At 45.6% G+C, this 22,240-nt stretch overlaps 1 protein-coding gene across 8 annotated transcripts in view; it reads right to left on the minus strand.

The window, feature by feature from the left end:
* The window catches only part of DNAAF8 (dynein axonemal assembly factor 8), a 92,678-nt gene that overhangs the window by 37,632 nt on the left and 32,806 nt on the right, over nucleotides 1–22,240 (minus strand). For 7 of the 8 annotated variants that reach the window (XM_064672569.1, XM_064672574.1, XM_064672572.1 and 4 more), the window contains exons 12-17: nucleotides 22,032–22,187; nucleotides 17,311–17,505; nucleotides 8,977–9,093; nucleotides 6,459–6,603; nucleotides 4,101–4,380; nucleotides 708–814 (exon numbers count right to left, since the gene is read on the minus strand). In XM_064672569.1, coding sequence (XP_064528639.1) covers nucleotides 708–814; nucleotides 4,101–4,380; nucleotides 6,459–6,603; nucleotides 8,977–9,093; nucleotides 17,311–17,505; nucleotides 22,032–22,187 — 1,000 coding nt within the window. The remainder of the gene's footprint in view (nucleotides 1–707; nucleotides 815–4,100; nucleotides 4,381–6,458; nucleotides 6,604–8,976; nucleotides 9,094–17,310; nucleotides 17,506–22,031; nucleotides 22,188–22,240) is intronic. The other variant, XM_064672575.1, reaches the window with a different exon arrangement.

The raw sequence follows: 22,240 nt of genomic DNA on the forward strand, positions 1-22,240 counted from the left end.
AATCCCTTGCACCCCAGATCTGCTGTGCCAGGCCCCACTACAGAAGTCTGTCAGCACATTGGCCTTTACAGCAGGTACCCCAACACCAACGGGATCCTTCTTAGCCAGGTAGGGCCTTAGCAGGTGTCCCTTGGACACAGCCTGCAGCTAGTTAGGAACCAATTCAGAAGAGAAGAAAACTCCTACAAAGGGAAAAGGGGTATTTGAGTGGAATCAGCTTAATGCAGTGCTCCCCTTTCTGACTGCATGGTCAACCCTGCCTTGAATGAAGCCTTAACCATTTAATTCCCCTGATGATTATATTCAGCTCTTCACCAGGAGAGACAGATTATCTCTGATCAGATAAACAAGCAATTTAAGGATTCTATTAGGCCTCCACTATTTCCCTGATGAACAGGCCCCTCTGTGCAGAGATTTCCTGTGCACTGTTTTTTTGTTTCTTTTTTCCCCCCCTTCAGTGACATCTAAGCAGCCTGGAGGACTCCAGCAGCTGCCTCCACAAGGAGGTTGATGTGTAACACTTCTCTGCCACTTCATCGTAGGAAAAATGTTCCACTGGAAATTCATTGCTGGCTCTAGAACTGGCCAGGTCACAGCCCTGAGCAATCCAGGGAAGCAGAATTTCCCGAGACAGGTGGGCTGGGGTAAAGTGACGACATTGCCAGTGAAGAAGAACCATTAAACCTCCAGATGAATCTAAGGCTGACCTTTGGTAGTTGAGACAAGCATGGCTGGATGTCGAGGCAGCATCACGCTCTGGAGATCAATCTTTTCTTCATCTGCTTCTGTCCCAGCTGATGAAGGACCCTGAGAGCTACAGAAAAATGATAAATATTAAAAGCTGTTACACCAGATTCTGACTCAAATCTACTTTCTGCAGCAAATCCAGGGCCACAGAAGCTTCTCTGGTAAAACTGCTTTATTGAAAAAGCCATTTCAATCCCGTGTCCCTGACATGAGTTGCATTGAGGTCTCTCTGACTGAACATTTTTATATTACTCCCCCTGAGGCTCTCTGTGTTCAATTAAAAGTAGCTAATGCAAAGTACCCAGCTTGGCAAAGAAATCTGGGAATCAATAAATATGTTAGGCTGCACTACCAGAGCTATTCCCACCCACAGACACATCAGAGTTGCTGTTCACATGGGGTTCTTTAGCCTGAGTTTAAGCAGTTTGGAAGGTTCATGTTAGGCAACAAGCACCATCGAGTCTGGCAGAGATGTGCCAGGGAAACCTCTGCAACTTCCCTGCATATCCAGAAGGCCCAGATCAGGGCAGGGTGAACAGAAGGTGTGGTTTGGAAGCCAAGGACTGTCTGGGAACAGTTTGGCTGGGACTGTGAGCACAGGCTGCTCAGGCAAACCTGCCTCAGCCCTTCTGAGCTGGCTGGAATGTATCCTGCTCTCTGGAACACATCCTGCTCGCTCACTCCAGGAGCCCATGGCATCTGCAAGGATGATCTGCAAAGGGCCATCTGAGCTGCAGTTAGCATTCCTGTCTCCCAGTGGACCAAATCACCAGCGTTAGGAGAAAGACAAGTGTATTATTTAGAATGTAGTGCCGCTCCAGACTAAGTTATACCACAGGAGCAGAACTCAGCATCTTTGTAAGAGGAAAAATAAACAAACAAACAAAATAAAAATAGAAACCAAATAATAAATAAACTAAATAATAATGTATCATATATATATAATTGATATAATAATAAATTCATATACTAATGTATATTTATATATTTATAGTAAATTTATAAGATACATAATCTTTAAATGCAAATCATAAATTTATAAATAGAAATTATATATTTATGTTTGCAAATAAATGTATATACAAAGCTGTAATATGAATTATTATTAATAAACTTATATAATAGTATAAAATAATAGTATATATTATTACTATATATATAGTACACATGTCAAGTAACAAATCAAAGTAAATTTTAAAATTTTGCCACATTGATTTTTTCCCCTATCTTAAAAATAAAAATGATGAGAGCGGCTGTTGATGGCCAAGCAGAGCTGAACTCTGACACACAATCCCTCCCCAGCACCAGGTTAGTTCCACATGGCTGAGCTTTGCCACTCTGCAGAAAGCACTGCCAGCACTGCAGCTGATCTCCCCCCCAAGCCTGCTGCCACAGCCACTGTGCCACACTGCCCCCAGGAGCAGCCAGGATCCTAAGAACTGTCCACAACCTGTAGGTGCAGGGCCTTGTCTGAGCTTCCTGCAGCAGTTTCACCACAGCATCATTTGTTCAGCAATGCTAAAAGGAGATGCCCACAAGCCAAAAACCCCAGTGCAGAGGCTGCATCCCATGTGCTTACACAGGCCTGTGGCAGACATGACACCAGGGAGAGGAGAGCTGCAGTTTGATACTACAGAATCACAGAATCATTAAGGTTGGATAAGATCTCCAAGATCATCAAGTCCAAACTTTGACTGAACACCACCATGCCCACTAATCTGCATCATGAAGGGCCACATCTACTCTCTTTTTGAACACTTTCGGGGCTGTGACTCCACCACAGCTGTGCCAGGGTTTCACCACCCTTTCAGTGAAGAAATTTTCCTCAATATCCAACCTGAACCTCCCCTGGCATAATTTGAGGCCGTTTCCTCTTGTCCTGTCCCTTGTTCCTTGGGAGCAGAGTCCAACAGCCCCCCCCGGTTCCCTCCTCCTGTCAGGGAGATGCAGAGAGTGAGAAGGTCCCCCCTGAGCCTCCTTTTCTCCAGGCTGAGCTCCCCAGCTGCTCCTCACAGGACTTGTGTCCCAGACCCTTTCCAACCTCTGCTGCCCTAACAAGCAGGAAAGGGCCCTCTGAGCACAGCAGAGCTCTATGTTCACACACAGGATTAAATGTGCTCCCTGGGCCCTCAGGTCTGAGCCTCTGTCCAGGAAGCTGCAAGATTGTCAGGAAGGGAAGAGATTGTTTTGTGCCATAGAAAGTACTCATCTCCATCAAGGAAAAGCTGCAGAGAGATTTGGGTAAGAGAGTGTTGATAAGGAGTGCAAGGGAGTCTGGGTGCAGATGGTGTGCAAGGTCTGCTGAGTGTCACTTCACATAACTGCTCAAGCTTTTCTCCCTGTCCTCCCCTTTCCCTCACCCCCCTCTGCTCTGCTGGGTGAGGCCAATAGCAGGTATTTTGTCAGTATTAAAAACTTTCAGATTAAAAACCACTCAGTAAAGCCATTTCTGTCCGGGAGAGCCAAAGTGAGCCTTTGGGAGCTGCAGGCCCCTCCCTGCAGCACTGCACAGCAGCACAGGGATGATCAGGGCTGCATGATGGAATAATGGATGCTTAAAAGCCATTCCCAGACCCATCCAAGCACGACATTCCAGACTCCTGAACCTCACTTGTGCCCAGCACTCTTTGGAACCCTATAGTTATGCCATCACTTCCTAAATTGCATTCCTCATGCTGACAGCTGAAGGTTTATAAGCCACCCTTCATTTTCACACATATCTGTCATCATCCTCCAAAGAACCTTTTCCCTCTGAAGCCCCTTATCAATTGATATGGAGGGACATAGGGCAAAGCTAGAGCAGGTTTCCTAGGAAAGGGCCACTCCTTCTTCAACACCAAGTCTCCAAATCTTGCTGCAAGTGCATGAATTACCAGGCTCACTACCAGGGAACAGGGGATGGAAAGCAATCACAAGTGTCCCACACTTGATACATCTAGGACCTGTGGGAACAGCCTGAAGTTGTGTCAGGAGAGGTTTAGGATAGATCTCAGAAAGAAGTTCTTCCCCCAGAGGGTGGTTGGGCACTGACCAGGCTCCCCAGGGAATGGTCACAGCCCCAAGGCTGACAGAGTTCAAGGACAACACTCTCAGGGACAGGGTGGGATTGCCAGGGTGTTCTGTCCAGGAGTTGGACTCAATGATCCTGATGGGTCCCTTCCAACTCAGCATATTCTTTGATTCTGTGATCTGGTGCAGAAAAGAGGAGGACTTTTGCAGACTGTATAACTGGTTTGGAAACATAAAAGTAGATAGATTCCTTCCACCTTGCACTCCTGTTCCCCAGACCTTTAGCAGAAGGCTGACATGTAAAGAACACACTGCCTGTGGGAACAACACTTCCAGACCATCACCTGGAAGGCAGGTGCAGGATCCCAGCAGCCCTTCCTCCAAACCAGAGGCACAGCTCCCTGTGCACGTGGCTGTCCAGGCAGGGCAGGTACAGGAGAGGCTCCTCTTGGCTCTCGCTGTAGATGGCATTGATGGAACCACAGTCTGTCACTCTGGCCAGCCATGGGCCAGATGGCCCCATGATGTCCTGCAAGGTGCCACGTGCTCTAGGCCCTCTCACACACAGTGCCAGCACTGGTGGCACGTTGCCAAGCTCTGAGGTGTAGGAAGAAGGCAGCTTTTCTGTGGAAACAAACATACGTGTGAGTAAAATGTGGAACAACCAGCCCCAAGGTCACTCATCCCACCCAAGTGCTCTGTCATAGCCAGACCTCAAAAGGGGAACCACCTGGTTACCTGCCCTGTGGGTCCTATGCTGGCAGCACCTGCACATTTTTACCTAATGCTAAATCTGAGATTACTGAAGGTGCTCTATTAAAGACAGAGGAGTTGGTTGCCTCATATTTGCTGTGGAAAGGTGTGAGCACAGGGTTAGTGATTACAGAGCAGGTGATACACTGGAAGTGTCCCTGTCCATGGCAGGGGGTTGGAACTAGACAGTCTTTAAGGTCTTTTCCAACCCAAATTCAGCACTTTAAGTTCCTGCGCAGTCTGTTGTTCATGACCACAAGGCTGGGGATTGAAGTAGAGACAGGACAAGAAGAAGGTCCTGTGGAAAGGGATGTTTTTGAAAGGGATCACAAACTAGAAATTTGAAGACTTCTTTTCTACATTATTTTCTTCTGCATCAAATACAGATTTTGTACAATGCTGTAAGATCAGCTGCATCAACTCTTCCCCATGTCTCTGGCAAACCTTTTCCCATGTGTCCCAGCATAGCTGGGTCCAGGAAGTAAAAACAAAGAGAAAAAAACAAATTTGGCTTCTCTGCAGTTCTTACTGCAGCTGTCAGAAAAAGCAGAAAGGCTTCCTTTAGGTTTAAAAGCATATTCAAAGACATAATTTCTTGCATAAGAATCAGAAACCAGAACATGTCTCTGGAGCAGGTAGATGATGAAGCAACTGGCTGTAAATACTTAAAATAATAATTTTCAAGTTTTCAAATGGGTAAAAGTCTAATTTACAAACTCATCCAGCGGTTCTCAGCTCAAATGAATTGTCTCTTCATACAAAATGTTCTTAAATAATACTGCCTGGTATAGAGCATTGAAGCAGATCTGCTGCCTGTCAGCTCCTAATGACTGGTGATTTTATGGTTTCCTTATTCATTTCTGAAGTCCTCCTTCATTTCTCCAGCTATCACCAGGAATGTGTTACGTGCACAGCCCCGAGAGAACTGCAACCCCATTCCTAAGGCAGTCTGCTCCTCTTGCTTCCAAATGCAAAAAGGGAGCAGGGAGACTGGAGAATTTTCTCTGATGAAGCTGGTCTTCACTCACCTTCTGCCAGAGGAAAAGCAAACCCATTTCCCTCACTCTCAGCCTGCCTATATCTTTCCCACGGGAAATAGACTGTATGAGGTGGTGTCATACACAAACCTTCCAGGAGAACTGCCTGCTTTAAAAGAAAGCACAAGCCAGGCTATATTACAGAGGCAATCTCTAAACTTTGCAGCTAATGCAACACCTGTCGCTCTGGAATTATGTTGCATTAGCAACTAATAATATTCCATAATGCTTTAAGACAGGTTTCATCATCTCTGTTTCCCAAATGGGAAAAAATAAAGACTTGAGCATAACAGGCTCATTTGACACATTGGTGTCTTTGTGATTTGAGTTCAGAGACCCAGATCATTTTTATTTACCTTATCTTGTTGGTCTCCCATCTCAGATGGGATTCTATCATGGGATTCTATTAAACAATATGACATTTTGTGGATGTTTTATCAGCCAATGCAATTACAGGACAGCTAGATCAGTACTTTGCCCATGCTTGTGAAGTCCCACAGGCAATGAGATGGGGGAATTGTGGAAGAGGAAGGCTGGATTTTCTGCAGCTAAAACCTTCAGCAACATAGTGGGGAGCTAAATTATTATATTTAACTCACATGATTCTAACCCTGGAGCTTAGAGCACTGCAGTTTGGGAGAGCTTGCTGCAAAGGAACAACTAAACTCTGAGACACAAAAATGTATCAAGGGTTAAAAATTCAACTCGTGGATACTCAACACCGGGAACAGAAGGAAAGAAACACCCCAAGATATTGTATCATTTCTTTTGGGAAAGATATAGGGACTTACAAAGCAAATCTGACACCCTCTGCCCATGCCCACAGCACCACATCACCCTTCACCTTGGATTTACAGATCTTTGTCTTCCCTTCAGCATCATCACACGACCTGAAGGAAAAGCAGAGCTCACCTGAGCTGGAGAGCAGCACATCCTGCCGGGGATAGAGCAGGCGCAGGCCACAGACATCCAGGCCAGAGCTGAGCAGCAGCTGCAGCAGGTGATGGGCAGCCAGGGGACTTCGGAGGAGCCTCTCAAACAGCAGCACCATGGCAACCTGAACAGAAGGAGCACGTTGGAAAAATGAGGCAAATGCTTCCAAGCCTTCAACAACCTCACAGTTGCATCCCTTCTGCTCCCCTTTGGTTCCCAGGATGGATCCACACTCCAGGAGCTACAAAGAGGCTTGGTTTTGGTTTATGTTTATGTGCAGTTCACAAGAAGGCTCTTAGCTTTGGACTGAATCACAACTATCAATGATAATTATAATTTAATCTATTTCTGTTGATATAATTGTGCCTTTTGTCATGTAAACCTACTAGTAAAAAACTGCAAGGTCTCTGGGGCAGAGACCAAAGCACATCACCTCTGCTGTTTAACTCTGTGTACTACCATTTGCCCATCTTTCTAGATGATTAAATAATAATAGACTAACTGGTTGTTTCTTTATACCTATAAAAGCAACACAATCAACATTAAAAAAAAAGATCAAAAGGCAAACACATGACTGGTACTCTCCCAAATTTACATTTTGAAGTCTTCTCTACCAGACTAATTCAATTCAGCCCATTCTGGCACATAGGAAGACAAACACCAACACATTCTGAACGTCTATACCCAAAAGGGAAGCAAATTATTATTACTTTCCCATCAGAGAAACAAATTGTTTCAAAAAGGAAGTGCTTTAAAACAGGGAGTGGTGTGGTGCTGTGGATAACAGACTGTTTTGCTGCAGGTCACACAAGCTGACTGCACTGGCCCCAAATCTGGGCACGGTTCTCCTGGATGCAGAGCAGCACGAGGATTTGCCCAGACCAAGGTTTACAGCTGCAGCAAATGCCAAATGAATTCATCAGTACTGGACACTTGAAATGAAATGCTACTCCCCCGTAAAGACATTGTGAGGCTCATACCAGTGTGCTAAATGAAGATATACATTTATTCAAATCATATAAAAGTGGGCTAATTAGGAATAAAAGCTCTATTTCTTTATGTTTGTTTAGCTCAAGCTTTCCAGATACCAACCCAGAACTCACAGCAGCCAGGAAGGGAGTATTTTCTGTATCTGCTCAGAGTCCCTGGAGCTTAGCTGCCTGGGCTTGGGGCCAGCTGTGATAACACAGCCATCCAGCATCAGGAAACCTCAGGAAGTGCCCATCTCCCCTCTTTTCAGGGGCCTGGCACTTGCCTTTTCTCTCTGTCAGAGCTTTGCTGAGGTGAGCCTGGCCCAGTCTTGGATGTCACCAATTCTGGCCACTGACCAAACCCATGGATTTCCTGGCTTGGCCTTGTCACTGTGGATTTCCACCTGGACACTGTGTCCAGCTCTGAGGCCACCAAGACAAGAAAGATTTTGACCTGCTGGAGCAAGTCCAGAGGAAGCCAGGGAGCTGTTCCAAGGGCTGGAGCCCCTCTGCTCTGCAGCCAGGCTGGGAGAGCTGGGGGGGTTCACCTGGAGAAGAGAAGGCTCCAGGGAGACCTGAGAGCCCCTTCCAGTGCCTAAAGGGGATCCAGGAGAGCTGGAGAGGGACTTGGGACAAGGACCTGGAGGGACAGACCAAGGGGGAATGGCTCCCCTCTGCCAAAGGGAAGGGTTAGGTGGGATATTGGGAAGAGATTCTTGGCTGTGAGGGTGGTGAGGCCCTGGCACAGGTTGCGCAGAGAAGCTGTGGCTGCCCCTGGATCCCTGGAAATGTCCAAGGCCAGGTTGGATGGGGTTTGGAGCAACCTGGGCTGGTGGGAGGTGTCCCTGCCCATGGGACAGGGCCATCCCACCCTTAACAGAAAGGAGGCACCTTTAAGGTGCCTTCCAACCCAAACCACTGTGTGTTTCCATGACTCTTGGCTGGCTCTGGTTACTGCTGCTGGACCTGCTCTGCTCTTCTCATTACAAATTACACAGGAGCAGGTCCCGTACATTTTGATGGGCACTCCTAAACAGACGGAAATGTGAGCTAACTTAAGCCACCCTAACCTTCTCTTCTCCTGGAGTAAAATAAGTAGAATTACTTCCTACTTGTTCACACAACACACAGTTATTGTAAGTCAGGTAGTACCAGAACCTTCAGCAACTTCCTTGAATTTTTCTGAGCCCGAGTTTAATCAAAGCTGTGCTGTATGCTGGCTTACAGTCAAGTGGTTTCAGGTTATCAAAATTTTGTCTACTGTTACTGATTTGCACCTGGTTGGTAGCAATTTTTTCAACCCACAGATTTCAAAGTTTAATCTCCTGTGGCTCAGAGCAATCAGCACATCAATACTGATGACATGAAACACTCGGCTGGTACATTTAGGTCTGAGTGAAAAATACTCCAAGATCAGTATTTATACCAAACCTCAAGACTGAAATATTCCAGGTCACCTAATTGTCTCTCAGTGTTCCACATCATCCCAGAAGCCAGGAAGGAGTGGTGTGCTTGCTGTTCTTTACCTCAGTGTCTGTATCTCTGCAGGCCTCCATGGCACTGCTGTCAGGGAAGTATTTGTCACCGCTTTCAACTGTCTGCCAGTAAAATCCATTTGGCACCACAAACACCTTCTCTGCTGCCTGAAACACACAAAGGACACTTCTCACTTGCATGTTATCTTGGTCTCTCAAAATAAAGGGCTTGGAAAAACAGAGTATTTTATGGCTAGAGACCACCCAAGGATGCACATGGGTGGGTTAAACTCATTGGTCCAATGTTGTTAATATGTCATTTGCTTTCTTACAACCGTTCCTCTTGCTCCAATTAAGTGATATCCCAAGAATATGAATCTGCAACCACTTCCTGAGAGCCTGAGCATTCCCAGTGTCCAATCCAGAGACTCCCCAGCACACAGAACACCCACAGGTATCACCAGGAGTACCATCCATAGCAGATGGATCTGAGCAGAGCCCTTAATTCTCCACGACTGTGCTGAGCACTCAGCAGAAAAGGGCTTTGGGAAAGCAATGCTCTAATTAACTAATCAAATGGAAGGGTAGGGAAGAAATTTCATGAACTTTTACATGCCTGTAACCAAAATAGGACATTTCTCCTGCACTCATGTCACCACAAGTGACACATATCTGTGAGACTTACTGTGTCACATACTCAGGGAGAGGCAAAAAGCTGCCATTTAGGTCACAGTGCAGCATTTCCCAGCTCAGCACCTTATTTTGTTTCTCATACATTTTCTGGGCAGCCAAGCAAGCAAGTTGTACAAGTGCAAGTGTAAGGATGTGTCACTCATGAGAATGAGCTGTGACTGGATGCTCAGTAAGCAAGGCCACAGTCCAGGGACAAAGAACTTTTGAAAGTCATGTTTGTCAAGTTCTGGCTTGGGAAGAATTGATACTGAAGATTCCAGAAACACAGATGCATTTAGGCAGAGTTCAGAGTCGGCAGGATTCATTCCAAGAATGAAAAAAAATTGTCACTTTTGAGACACAGGCTCGGGTGAAGCTTCACTTTTAAAGACTCTACTCTGATTTACAGCAGTCATTAATTTGTCCTCATCTCATGTGGACTGACCTTTCCAAAAAGCAGAAAAAGAAATTAGTTTTCAACATGGTCTCATCAGGACTTTTATTATGGAGAGAAAATGGGCTATCAGTGCATGGAGAAGCATCCATTGTGCATTCTGAGGTACATATAATGCTGATTAATTGTGTGATCACCTGAGAGATTCTGTGTGTGCTGCTTGGCCTACGACAGGCACTTCACAGCATTCTACAAATGTTATAAAAATAACAACCAGAAAATCAAATTAATCGGAATATTAAAACCCCTCTGACAACTGCCTTTCCACTTCAGTAACCTTTTATGTTGTCTCTTTCCTCTATTTCCTGCACCTCATGAGATATTTGCCTAAAAGCAGAACCGGGGATTTCACTTTTCATGCTTTTCAATCAAATCAACTACCCCAAACTCAGAGCTGTGGCATCTCTCAGTGGCTTTGTCCATTCTGTCCTGCAATTCATCGCTCTCCTGCTTCCACCGCTGCAATTACACTTGGTTGGTGTGGAAAAGGTCATCAGAGGGAAAGGGCATTCAAGGAGACAGAAGATCACCTCTGTTTCCAATGTAAGATGTCAGCTCCCACGTGCAACACTGGTACAGTATTCCCAATGCACAAAAGAGGAATGCAGCAAGACCCCAGGCTTCTATTTATTCAAGTTATTCCTTGAACAAACCTCACATCTCTGAACTTTCAAGAAGAAGGAAGAGAAGAGACAAATGTGGTCAAACCAACAGCAGCCCCTATTTCCATAGAAACCTTCAAGGTAATCATCCAGCCCCAGTCAGGACACATGGGGAAATCCAAGGTAAAATCTGCCCTTCAGGAAGGACCACGGTGCAAGCTGTGGATGAGGGTGATCCCAGGCCAGCCCTCCTCCCTGCCAGAGCAGGGATCTGGGAATTCACACCTGTGGGAAATTGTTACTGAGATCAGTCAGATTCTGTTTTCTAACAACCAACCCGAATGTGAGTTCACAAAGCAGCAGCAAATGAAGTCTGAAAAGTCTTAGTTCTCCTAGAAAGTCCTTCTCCTCATGAGTTAGGAACAGACAGATGGCTGTGGTATGAGGGCCCTGCTTTGTCCAATCTGGCTAAAATGCACCAGTGGCAAACTCCTGGCATAGCCTTTCTATCCAGGAGCAGGAAAATCAGGGAGAAAGTCACTTTCCCTGTGCATGTAGGAGAGAACTGCATCAAGTCAGTCATTATAATACTGAGATGAGCCCTGTTTAACACGTAACACAGAGCAACCTTCCACAGGCAGCTGCAGGACCTTACAGTCACTGAAATAACTGGCAAATTCCACACTATTTATGATACTTTAGTGCTACTTTTAATGTTCCACGAGAGTGTAGGTGTGAGAATTGTATTGGTTTCACCTCAGGGCTCATTCCTCTCACACCTCCAACAACATCACACCAGCTGTAAAACTTCTGTGCCAACACAGCATCTGAGGAAGCCTCTCCCAGGCCAGCGGATCCATCACCTCTGAGTGCTGACCTGTCTCCTGGTGGGAGGAGAGGAGATTCCCCCACAAGAAAAGAAAAGGATAACTACCTGAAAATCCCTCTCCTGTGAGGCTCTGCAGACTCAGCACTGTAACAACCTCACATCTCATGGGAAAGGCATTATCCCAGGGAGGAAGGTTCCCTACATCAGCCAATGGCAGCTGCACAGCCCCAGGGATACTCTGACTTATGCTATGACAGGTTTCAAACCCCAGACTCACAGAACCATGACCATTGCCATGCTATGTCTGCAGGGCTTCTTACAGCACTGAAATCATCTCCATCCAAACTGCCACAATCAGGAAGAGCAGGAAGGGAAGGCACATCCATAATATCCCATTTGTATTATTCCTTTTTGTCAATAATCTTTGTTCTTTTTTGATTTGAGTGCCAAATTCCAATATCTGCTACCTTACAACACTGAAAAAGACCAGTTTGGACCATAACTAACATTGAACATTAACCAGCTTTTCAAAAAGCATTTAGAAGAAACCCTGAGCTACTGCTTTGTTTCAGGCAATATTACCCAGATGAAGCCAGATAGTTATGGGAAGGAAATTCGCAGCAGAACAAAAAAGTGTTGTAAAATCCTGAGCAGAAACAAGAATAAGCACATTTCAGAGAAGGCTGGAGCTGCGTGCAGCAAACCCATAAATATTTAACTGTCATCCAGAAATATGACCAAACCCATGATCTCTTCTTTGTGCTTCCACTGTTTCTGTTCCCGTCTCTGACAACAAAGAAATAGCTTTTGCTGTCAGATGATCTAAGAGGCTCTTTAAAGTTGCAATGAGTCTTCCAGGCTGCTTCCCAGCCACAGCAGGAAAACAGAAACTGCAGAAAGAATCCCCACGTACTCCACAATCTCCTCTCCTCACACGCAAGGTCCTTCCCAAGGCAAGGATGTGCTCAGTTGTTATCACTGCCAGGCAACAGCAAACCCCTCCCAGGAAGATGCTGCATCTCCCAGCACCTCCAGAGCCACTGGAAATTCCAGAACTTCTCCCTTCCAGCCCCACTGAGCACATCGGGGCAACAAAGGCAGCTTCTCTCACTCCAGCACAGCTCGTGTCTGATGTGATTCACCAAATCCTGCCCCTGATTTAGGCAGCATTGCTCTCAAACTCTCTCCCCTCCCCACTGCCATGAATCCCAATAAATTAACATAATATTCCTAGGGGGATCCAGATTAACACAATGTTCCCTGCACATCTTCCCTCCCACTGTGCACACTCTCTTCAGATGGCTAAGGAATTTAGTATTTACAGAATTTAGCACAGGATCTCCTTGACATAATTCTTCTCCATATTCTGAACCAGTCATTCATCTGAATAATGTATGGGAAATTCCCATGTTTTTTCCTATTTCTGGAAGCTTTCTTCAGCTTGCAATTTGCAGGAGACTGTTCTTGCCTTGTAGGTTCTCATTTGAATGAACTCAAAAAAGAGGATATATTTAATTAATATTAATATTTTTTTTTAAATTTGACTGATAAGTGAAAGGATGCTATAGGAAAGAAAAGATCCTATAGGAAATGTGGAGGCACCATAGGAAGATCCCAGGCAGCAAAAAGGCTGGGATAAAGGCAGCTAATCAAGGAAGACACAACTGTATTTCAGGCAGTTTGCAATGGATCTCACTTCCCATTGTTCCCCTTCTGGACAGGGAAAGGGATATCTTTAAACACAGAAGAGAGAGTGAGACAGTAACTCCCAGCCTTTGTGCCCATCATGCACAGCACTAATGGCAAAGCACATTAGCTCAAGAGCTCTTTAAAGCTGCTCTTTTCTGGAATAATGAGCAATGGGCCCTATTTAAATGTGAGCTATCAAATTTTAGGAAGAATGAAAAACTGTAACGGTTTATTCCTCCCCAAGCTATGCCTTCATCTTTGTGCCAGCTCTGGTAGACATCACTGTAGTCCTTCCTGCTTCTAAAGGTTAGGGGTTTTTTTACTTACAAATACCAATGACTGCCTGAACTCCTGGCTCCAGGAAAATCAATGACAGACTCCAGCAGGACTCAGCTGGGGCCAGGATGTCACCTTCTGCCTCCTGAGGGCACAGCCATGCAGCTATTCTGTGCTGCAGCTATAGATGATTTTCTAAAAATGCACAGAGGTGAGGTCCCAGGACAGATGTTTCACCCACAGACAAGTCATATCCACGTGGAATCATCAGTCACATGATGTGCTCTCACCAAAGCTGTTGATACTTTATCAGGCTGCACAGCAAACTCAGGGTGCCAGACATGCAAGATCAGACCCTTTGCACCAACTCAGATAAAGTCAAGACATGAGCAAGATTTGGAAAGCAAAGGGCAGGATAAACCTGTCCTTTTGAAACTCGTGCTTTCCACCTTTAGCCTGGATTTCAAACAGCCAAGCTGCTGGACTCCTGTCATGCTGCAGGCCTCATCCTGCTGGTCTGAGTTGGGAAGCAGATGTGGAAGAGCTGTTCTGGATGTTTTATCCCTCCCTAATGCCCAGTTCAGCTGCACAGCAATCAACTCTTTCAAGCCTTGGAGGAGGAGAGCACAGCCCTGATCCAACAGTAAAACAGAGCTCACAGCAATCTGTGGATCAGGTCTCAGAGCTGGGCAAACTGTGCTACACTCCAGGAAGCTCGGGCTGGAAAACAAAACATGGCTTGGCCCAGCTTAGGTGCTGTTCAGAGCTGCTTCTCACAGCAGGAAAGGACAAACAGAGAACACATGGGGCAATAACCCCAAATCAAACCAGCATAATTGCCCCTCCCAGACACTGAACCAGAGCATATCCCAGTTATTAGAGTTTGGGATGTGTGAAAGGCAATGTCCCCACAGCCACAGGCTGAAGAGAGTTGGGTGAAAAGCTGAGGTAGTAGTAAGTAACAGTCCCCTGAGCGTGACTCCCTTAGCATGGAAGTCAAATGAAGTTACAGTAAAAGACAGTGGAAGATGCTGAAGGCACCAAGGCTGTGCTGCCTGCCAATGAAATAATGTCACAGCACTCAAACTCTAAAGCTCAGAGTGTTCTCATTGAGCTCATGCTGAAACACAGATTCACAGACCTGAAGGATCTCCTGGAATTGCCTCCCACTCCCTCTTCAGAGGCTGCACACAGAGCTCAGGCAACCACATCTCTAAATCAGGTCCTTTAAGTGCAACAAGTGTTGCATCCAGGCTCTGCTTTTCCATGGCATCCACGGGGATTTGGATTTCATCAGCAATGTACAGCTCTTCTTGACTACATGGTTCTTTCAGTAACACAGTTAATGTCAACTCCAGCAGGGGAAACCCAAAAGTCTGAAATACCACAGGAAAGAACTGCTCTACTTTCTGCCAGCCTCCTCCCATCCGTCAGCATCCTGTTTGGTCAGTCTGTGCTGGCTGATGGTTTTGGCAGGACTGAGTGACAGTATCAGCTCCCTGGACCCAGTCCTGGAATTCTTAGCTATGCTTAGCCAGAAAAAAAAAGGGGGAGCTTCGCTTAAGTGAAAAGCAAGGAGGGAACTTTGTGTAGACCTGCCCTTAATCATTACTATTGTCTTAAAAGAGAACACACAACCTTCATGTCAGAGCAGGGAATCTTCAAAAGGAGCAGCATGTAGGGAACTGATCACCTGGAGGTGCAACAAAATGGATTTTCTGGAACTAAAAGTAAAAAATCTCATCACTTGAGGAAAAAGGGGGAACCTCCATCCCTAAAAACGTCACTGACCCACACAGCACTGCCATGCCCTCACTGCTCTGTCCTGGCAGGCACCCACACAGGTTGGGAGTTCAAGGAGATGCTCTGGAAGGAGACCAAAAGATGGTGAGCAAATATCCCAGTGTAGGGAACAGCTGAGGGAGAGGAAGAGAAGTTCAGTATGGAACAAACAGGCAGAGGAAAAGCAGCATCAACACTACATATACTGCCTGTATCCCTAAGGTTGATGCATCCTAAGGCTTAACAGCAGAAAGTACTTTTATTTTATGCTAATATGAAGGAATCCTCTTTTTGCTGACAAGGGACCTTGCATTAATAACTTCCACAGGGATGTTGTCACTCCTAACCTAACCTGGGGTTTAATGACTGCATTGTTCCATCAGCCTGGCACGATTTCTGTCTTTAATCTACCTGGAGCAAAAGGAGGTACTTACTGAATGCTTCTCCACATGGGAGCAGGTTCTTTGGTCTGCTTATTTTGCATACACTGCCTCAAAACAAACATAAATATATAAAAAGCAAAGCATGGATCACTGGCTTTGCACCAAACCTTCAAACCAATGAAGTTAAAAGAATATGATATTGAATTTTCTATGCAGCACTTTTTGGTTGTATTTTAATGACATTTGGGAACATTCTCAGTTGGTACCACTTTGTAAAGCTTCAGGGCACGCATCAGTGGTAGCTGCTGCCTGCTGTGAGTGTGGCTCATTGAGCCCTGCTTTGAAAATCAACTTTTCTGCTTCAACAGCTATAAAAAACGTGGCTGCCCCTGGAAGTGTTTAAGCCCAGGTTGGACAGGGCATGGAGCAAGCTGGGCTAGTGGAAGGTGTCCCTGCCCATGGCAGGGGGTGGAACAAGATGAGCTGTAAGGTTCCTTCCAAGTCAGCCCATCCTGTGATTCCATGATTCCATGAAAAAGCCAGAACATGCAGTGGTCTCAGCCTAACTCAGGCCTGGGAACCTGGGTGGCACAGAGGACTTGAACCTGAGAAGTGAATGTGGCTTTTAAATTGGCTTCAGGTTTTCTGTGGCATCAAGGCAAAGATCCACCCCCAGAAAGTGTCTGCTATCTTGCTGTTCAACTCCTAATGACTTATAATTCCCCTAATAAGGGATTTGCATAAAAGCCCTGACTGTTTTAAACGATGCCTTGGTTTATGCCTTAAAAGCTACTGTAGATTTATCTTTTACGAGTCTGTCAGGCTGCTTTATGGCACTTGCTTCTGCTTGAAAGCCACAGTGACTGCAAATCAACAACACTAAGCCTCCTTTTCCTCCACAGAAAGTGGGATAAACCTTTAGGCAAATTGCTAAGTGCACTGTTAAGCCCCTAAGCTTTACACTGATTCTCACAGAGTCACAGTAATCCTCAAATCTGGTTGAAATTGCAGAAAGGTTCTCCTGCCACCTTATTTTCAAAACTAAAAACTTCAGTCTGTAACTAGAATTGCAGGTTTTGCCATTCCCTGGAATTGTGTCTCAAGAGTTTTATCGATTTAGATATGTTGGGAAAAGACCACAATTGTGGTGAAGTCATGGGAAAGAAACAAGTAGAACATTCCCTCAAAAGATACAGAAATCAGGCCATATTAAATTGGCTTTGAAAACCCACTCCAAATATTTACACTAAGGTAGGAAAGTTTGTAAAGGCCTAAAAGCAAGCTTGGATGCCCTTAAGGAATAAAATCCCCCCCTAAGTATAATGAATTCTTGTAACATTTCATACACTTGAATATTTGTTACAGAGCACTTGCTAAGCTGAAAGAGGTGAAAAGTTAATTATTATTCTACTTATATACAGCAGAGAGTATTCTTGCAGACAACTCCAGGCAGGCAAGAGATTGGAAGCACTTGATTTTGAGGTGTGCTCCATCCTTGTAACTCACACACTTCCCTGGAAATCTACAGATACTAAAATCACAGAATCATAAAATATTCTGATATTAGAAGCATTTGTTTTCAAAGTCTGCTTAAATACTTTGCTAAAGTAAACAAGAATATCTGTTAACACTGAAAGAACAAGTTTTACTGGAGCTGAGAAAACAATTACCAGAATTCCAAGCTTTTCTGTTCAGTACCTGAGGGTCGGGATTAACAGCAACAACGTTACTGAGCAGGACAGAGGGAATATCATGAAGAAGTGGACATGGCTGGTTTTGGAAGCAACTGGCCAGTTCTGCCCTCCACCAAATAACATCTGGAAGCCATGTAGAGGCAAGAAATGCAGAAATCTTCTGGTAAAACACAGATGGTCCTCGTAGATCTTCTGTGTTCTGCAAAGAGTCAATGGTTAAAAATCAATTGGTGGTTGCCTTAGGAGCTCTCTCTCTGTACCTTGCACCTGGAACAGCTCCTTCTTTGTCTGCAGCCATCCCAGAATCCAGTTCCACACAGTTGCACTTCAGATTCTGCAAACCAAATCCCTAACATAACACCCCACAGCCTCCCAAACCATCACACCCTGCTCATGACATCCATCAGCTCACAAATACTACTCCAAGGCAGAGTACACCACACTTACAGAGGGAGAAAATGCCATAAACAGGACCATAAAACAGCCCAGTACAATGAAACATTTATTTTCAAAGGGTTTCATAGGGATATGAATGAATATATTAACATGCCATCCCTGGCCCAAGGCCAGGTTGGATGGGGCTTGGAGCAACCTGGTCAAGTGGAAGGTGTCCCTGACGATGGCAAGGGGTGAAAAAAGATGAGCTTTAAGGTCTCTTCCAATCCAAACCATTCCATGATTTTTTTTTAAGACTGAGACTAATATTAATACACTGACACTGAATACCCCACTGCTAAATTACAGTTTTCCATCATTTAACCTCCCCTCTAAGCCTCATTGTTCTTCAGGTTGGTTCTTAATTAGCAGAACTTTCAGAGAACAAAACTGATGACCTCAATGAGACCTAATTAGAAATAAACAGACAACAATTATGCAAAGCATCTTCTTTCACCAGCTATTGAAAGGAAGTGATGGTTCCGTCCTTCTCTGAGCTGGGGCAACCTCACCTTGAGTGCTGGGGGTCACAATATCAGAAGGATCTAAAGCGATGGGAGAGTGTCCAAAGGAGGGACACAAGGATAGGGAAGGGTCTGAGGAGTGGCTGAGGGCACTTGGTCTGCTCAGCTGGAGGAGACCCCATCAGGGTCTGCAGCTTCCTCAAGAGGGGCAGTGGAGGGACAGCTCTGATCTCTGCTCCCTGTGTCCAGGGACAGGACCCTGGAGTTGTGTCAGGGCAGGGTTAGGCTGGACATTAGGAAAAGGTTCTTCCCCCAGAGGGTGGTTGGGCACTGAACAGGCTCCCCAGGGCACTGGGCACAGCCCCAAGGCTGCCAGAGCTCCAGGAGCATTTGGACCACATTCTCAGGCACATGGTGTGACTCCTGGGGATGGTCCTGTGCAGGGCCAGGAGCTGGACTCATGGTGTTTGTGGGTCCCATCCAGCTCAGAATATTTTATGAGTCTTTGATTACTGCACACAGGAAGTGGAGCCCAAGGAAGAAAGGTCTGCAGAAAAACCCCAAATCTAATGACTGTGAGCTGTTCTGAGCCACCAGAAGATGAAGTGACAGACAGGAGCCACAGAGCTCTGCACAGTGCCAGCGTGCCTAATTGGGAATGCCTGGAAGATTCTTAGAAAGCAGAGGCTTTACAAATCTAATTCCCATCAGACATGCTTGGAACTGCAGCTTGTCTATCAGCAAGCAGGGATTACAAGAGGTCTGTATTTAAGCATTTGTTCTGCTAATAAGAAACCAAAACCATGCAGGGATGTTCAAATCTGCCTCGTTTTTATTAGCTATTTGGGGAAGGACAGAATAAAAATACCCCAAACTAAAACCCAAAAAACCAACAAAAATGGGAAGAAACAGAACTACTGGATATAGGAATAGATGTCACCCTAGTTGAATAAGCCAAAAGGCTTATTGATCTGCTGAGAACAGGAGCTTTTGCCTGGAGAGACCACTATTATTCTTCCTTTTATAACTGTGGATGGGGAAATAAAATGTGATAAATAATAGAAGATACACAGATGACAGTAAATAAGAAGTTGATGGCTCAGAGCCCCCTTTTGGGGGTTGAAAATGGACTCTGGCCTCTCCATGTTAAGAACATTAAAATATCAATTTGTCATAATATTAAACATTTGCATATACTAGGTATGTCTCATTTGCATACATTCCTATGGCAAACAGATGCAACAAAAGCACCTGGAAAGCCAGTCACAGTTTGAAGGTAAGCCCTCATGAGTGGTTCTCTTTGTGCCCATAGGAGACAACTGGAACAAGAGCCAGTAAGTGCCCCAACAGAATTTTGTTACTCAACCATTAAATCCCTCCACATTAACAGTACAGTGAGAGACTGAGGACTTAAGTGTAAGGAACAAAATCCACCCCATTTCTCTCCAACTGTAGCTGAAGCTGCCCAAGGGAAGGAACAGAAAGACAGGACCACTTGCTGTTATTTTTCTTGTCTCTGCTGTGGCTGACATTTGGACTTGTGTTGTTCCTACCAGCTTAGATCTCTGTTGGGGAAAGCAGCAGCTTTACAAATGCCTCAGAAAAGCAAAATTAACAAAAGTCAGTGGAACCACAAAGGTAGAGCCTCTAACAAGAGGAAACTGTGTTACACCCACAGCCCTGCCTGAGGGAACTGTCCCAATACCTCCAGGTCACAGCTGAGGTGGCCACTGACAGGACCCAAGGGAATGGCCTGAAGTTGTGGCAGGGGAGGTTTAGGCTGGATATTAGAAAGGGGTTCTTCCCCCAAAGGGAGGTTGGGTTGGTGGTTGACCAGGGTTGACAGAGCTCAAGGAACATTTGGTTCTGTGCAGGGCCAAGGGTTGGACACGATGATCCTTGTGGGTCCCTTCCAACTCACACATTCTGTGGTTCTGTGAGTTTTTTATGATGAGGGTGGTGAGGCCCTGGCACAGGTTGCCCAGAGAAGCTGTGGCTGCCCCAGCCCTGGAAGTGTTCAAGGCCAGGTTGGACAGGGCTTGGAGCAACCTGGGCTAGTGGAAGGTGTCCCTGCCCTTGGCAGAGGTTTGGACTCAATGGCCTCAAAAAGACTCCTTCCAACCTAAACATACCACGATTGTATGACATGGACTGGAGGAACTGTACAGCTTGTTCCACTAACTTGTGATTCAACCCTCCCCAGCTCCAACCAAATGCTCAGAGCAGCCTGAGTCCAAAAGTTCATTCAATTGTGTATCATTGTTCATATTTTGAACGTACACAGTGCTCAATAATTTTGCTGCTTTGCCCAACCCCTCACCTGAAACCAGCAGGGAGCAACCAGGCAAGCAGGCAGGTCAGTCTCTGTTCCTCCATTTGCTTTGCTCCATAGAGGAAACATCTTGAATTCAGTTGCCTGAGACTGAAATCAGCATTAAACCTTTGTCCAGTCCAGCAGACTGCCTGCTCTCATCAGCCTCTGCCCATGGGCACTTCTGTCCAAACACTAATGCTTATTGTTTTGGGAGTTTTTTGGCAGTTGTTTTATTCATGACATTTTGGTGCCAGCATCAATCATTTACTTGCAGAAGTACTGGAGCCACAGCTGTCAAACTCCAGGCTTTATGATACATCATGGGAAATTCAACCTTTGCTGCTCACAGGCAAGGGAAGAACTCTTGCAGCTGAGTATGGGAAGTTAATTGAGCTTTTAAAACTTGTTTACATCTTCTATTCCATTTAAACTTCACACAGTGTGTCCAGCAGGTATAATCCAGATACCTGGGGGTATATCTGTTAACGTGACTGGGGTGTAACAGGCAAAAATAGAGTAGAAATCCCACTGTTGGCTCACTAAAGCCACAAGTATTGCTTTGAGCCCCTTGAGAGGAACTCAGCAGCCTCAGCAGAGCACAGGGCAGCACCTCAAAGGATACTCAGTGATAGGACAGTTGTTCAAGCAAGTGGTTCTCAGGAGATCTGGGGTACACACAGATTGTTGCTCCCCAGATATACCTGGGTACACTTTCCAGTAAGAGTCAGCTACACTCCATAGGTAGGATAGGTATTTATACCAGGCAAGAGTAGCAATAACACCTAAAAAACTGTCTCCAAAAAAGAAATAGGAACAAGATGCTCAGAATTCCAACCTGTATTGTATCAGCTCCATGAAAAGACAGAACCAACAAACCACAGCCCACAGCTGCTGTTATGTAGCTCTGCTGTGCTCAGGACACAGATTCATATCATGCCCTATATTGCATGTGCCACCTGCATGTGTTTGTGTGCAAGACCTTCCAGCTTGGTGTTTTATTGCACAATACAGGCCCTGTTGTCTTCCAGACTTGAGGGAACAGAGTCTCAGGTCGTGCTTCTAGGCCCTGATTCCTGGGGGCCAAACAGCAAGACAGTATTCCCTCTCCTATGCCACACTCTTCACATGGTTAAAGTACAAGAGGAAAAACCATTATATGTCCCAAAGATGTGTCTCCTCTGAAGCCAGTTAAATTTCTGCAGTGTGAGGTTACAGCTAATGAGCAATAGAGAAAAAATTATGCCATAGAGAGCTGGTTTCTTGTCTGCACAAAAACTAAATTCAGCAGCACTGAGGACAGCTGGGGCTGGCAATTAGCTGTAAGCAATCTTTCAGTTCCCACAGTACTGGGCTGGTCCCCCACTCCAATTTAGAGCAGCACTTATGCTGCTCTCTCCTGCCTTGCTGAAATTTGAGCTCAAACTGGCATATGCAGGGCTGGTGCTAGTCAAGAACACTGGTACCTGCTATGGCTGCTGTGCACAACCAGCAGGTGTAAATGCTGCTACTCACTTGTGTCTCGTGGGTCCTGGGGCAGCTCTGGGCTGAAGACTCATCTGCTGGGATCAGACCAGCCCAGAGGGCCAAGCCTTCCTCCCTCCAGGCCTGCTGCAGCCCCACCACCTCAAACGGAGCTTTGGGGCCATTGTTCCTTTTCAAAGGAGGCACCTGTAAATCCATTGGAACAGAATTTGACTTTTAGATGGACTGAAAAAAAAACC

Source organism: Pseudopipra pipra, chromosome 16, assembly GCF_036250125.1.
Source record: "Pseudopipra pipra isolate bDixPip1 chromosome 16, bDixPip1.hap1, whole genome shotgun sequence".
NCBI classification, from domain to species: Eukaryota; Metazoa; Chordata; class Aves; order Passeriformes; family Pipridae; genus Pseudopipra; species Pseudopipra pipra.